The 1,974-nt window shown below is 44.3% G+C and overlaps 1 protein-coding gene across 1 annotated transcript; it reads right to left on the bottom strand.

Annotated features, from left to right (window-relative positions):
- Positions 1-749: 749 nt before the first annotated feature.
- Positions 750-1,322, bottom strand: LOC145821729 (uncharacterized). Its single transcript, XM_082918289.1, has one exon. It carries the CDS (start codon positions 1,320-1,322, stop codon positions 750-752), a length of 573 nt encoding a protein of 190 aa, XP_082774415.1.
- Between the last annotated feature and the right edge of the window lie 652 nt (positions 1,323-1,974).

Raw genomic sequence — 1,974 nt, 5'->3', positions numbered from 1 at the left:
AAATTTACCGGATCCGATGCAAAATGTACATTTTGAGGCGTTCAGTTTCATATTGTACTTTCGTAGAATGCTGAATGTCTCTGCCAAATCGGTTAGATGGGTGTGCTTTTCGTTGGATTTCACCACTATGTTGTCGATGTATACATCCATGGTGTGGCCGAGCTATTCCTTGAACATGGCAATAACTAGTCTTTGGTAAGTTGCCCCCGCATTCTTCAGCCCGAAAAGCATGACCTTGTAGCAATAGGTTCCTCTTGGGGTGAGGAATGCAGTCTTTTCTTGATCCTCCGGATGAATGGCAATTTGGTGATATCCTCTGTAGGCGTCCAACAAGCTCATGCATTGATGATATGCCATTGCATCTACGAGTTAGTCGATTCTGGGGAGGGGAAAACAATCCTTGGGACAAGCTTTGCTCAAATCCATGAAATCCACACAAACGCGCCAAGATCCATTCTTCTTCTTTACAACCACGGTATTGGACAACCATGAAGGGTAAGTTACTTCGTGAATTGTCCCGGCATCAAGCAATCGGTCAACTTCTTCTACAACACCCGAAGCATGCTCCACGGCTGACCGTCGACTTTACTAAATGATTGGCTTACATTTTGGATCAAAATTTAAGCGGTGCTGGGCCACAAATGGATCCACCCCCAACATCTCGTATGGTGTCCATGCAAACACGTTGAGGTTGCCGAATAAGAAGGATACAAGCTCGCATCTGTCAACTTCATTCAAGGAAGTGTCGATCATGAAGAACTTGTTAGGACTCCCATTGCCTGTGCCGATTTCTGAGAACCCCAAATTTGTTCAATGCCATACTCAGTTGGAAAGCGGAGTAATTGATGGTAGGTGTTTGGCACAGCTTGCATAGTATGCAACCAAGTTCTTCCCATGATGAGATTGTATGGTGATGGAAGTTTGACAACCATAAATTCTACATCTACTGATCTAGTGCCCGCCCGAACTAATAGTGTGATCTTACCCAAGGGATACTCAGGGTTAGCGTTGAAGCCGAATAATGAGTAATCAGCCGCCAACAAATCCAAATCAGTAAAACCAAGTTCAACAAACGTCTTGTAATACATTATTTTCGAAGTGCTTCCCTGATCGATGAGAACATGTTCGACTGTGAATCTGTTCATGCGTAGCTCGACGATGAGGGGATTGGCGTGGGGGAAAGTTACTTCAACTAAGTTGGTGTCATCGAAGTTAATCCTTTCAGTTTCATAGGGCTGTTTGGCTGATGTGATTGGCTTATGTAGACTTGGTTGCAACTGAATTGTATGTACCTCGACTAACGACGGTAGGTTGTATATCATGTGAATTACACCAAGTGGAGGTGAATTTGGCCATAGGGCTACCACATTCGATGGATTGATCTTTCGGACGTGTTGCGCTAACCGCCGTCTTATACCAACTCTTCCAAGTGGTCCTTCAGTGCATAACAACTGTCGGTATCATGGCCATGGTCCTTGTGATGTTTGCACCGCTTATCTCTTCTCCTTGTATCAGGAGGCCCCATCATTTTGGACAGCCATTTAAAGAACGAAAGGTGTTAGACTTTCGATAAGATATTGCTGATCAATTCTGTGTACTTTTTGTCTAAACGTCTTGTGTGCCTGCTATCCACTTGATATTGTTCAGTTGATCTATGTGAACACTGATCGCTTGAACAGCGCGAATCACGCCTTTTGTCTCATTTAGCCCGATTCTGCGGTTCGGGTCTTCTTGACAGTACAATGTTTATCTTCTAAACAAGACCAGATGGAGCCGTCTTAACAGCTTTCTGTCCGGCTTTGACCCGCAGGGCATCGTCTTCCACCTTACAATATTCTTTGACTTTTTTCATTAACGCCCAAACTATTTTGGGAGGTCGTCTGGTCAATAAACTGCATAGAGGACTATTAGGATGTAATCCTATCCTAAAGGCGGTAATGGCCATGGAGTCATTGCAGGCATCATGCACCAAGT

Source organism: Camellia sinensis, chromosome 3 (genome assembly GCF_055761805.1).
Source record: "Camellia sinensis isolate YWXY chromosome 3, ASM5576180v1, whole genome shotgun sequence".
Taxonomy (NCBI): Eukaryota; Viridiplantae; Streptophyta; class Magnoliopsida; order Ericales; family Theaceae; genus Camellia; species Camellia sinensis.
Note: the sequence above shows the minus strand (reverse complement) of the source record. Positions and strands in the feature narration are given on the sequence as shown.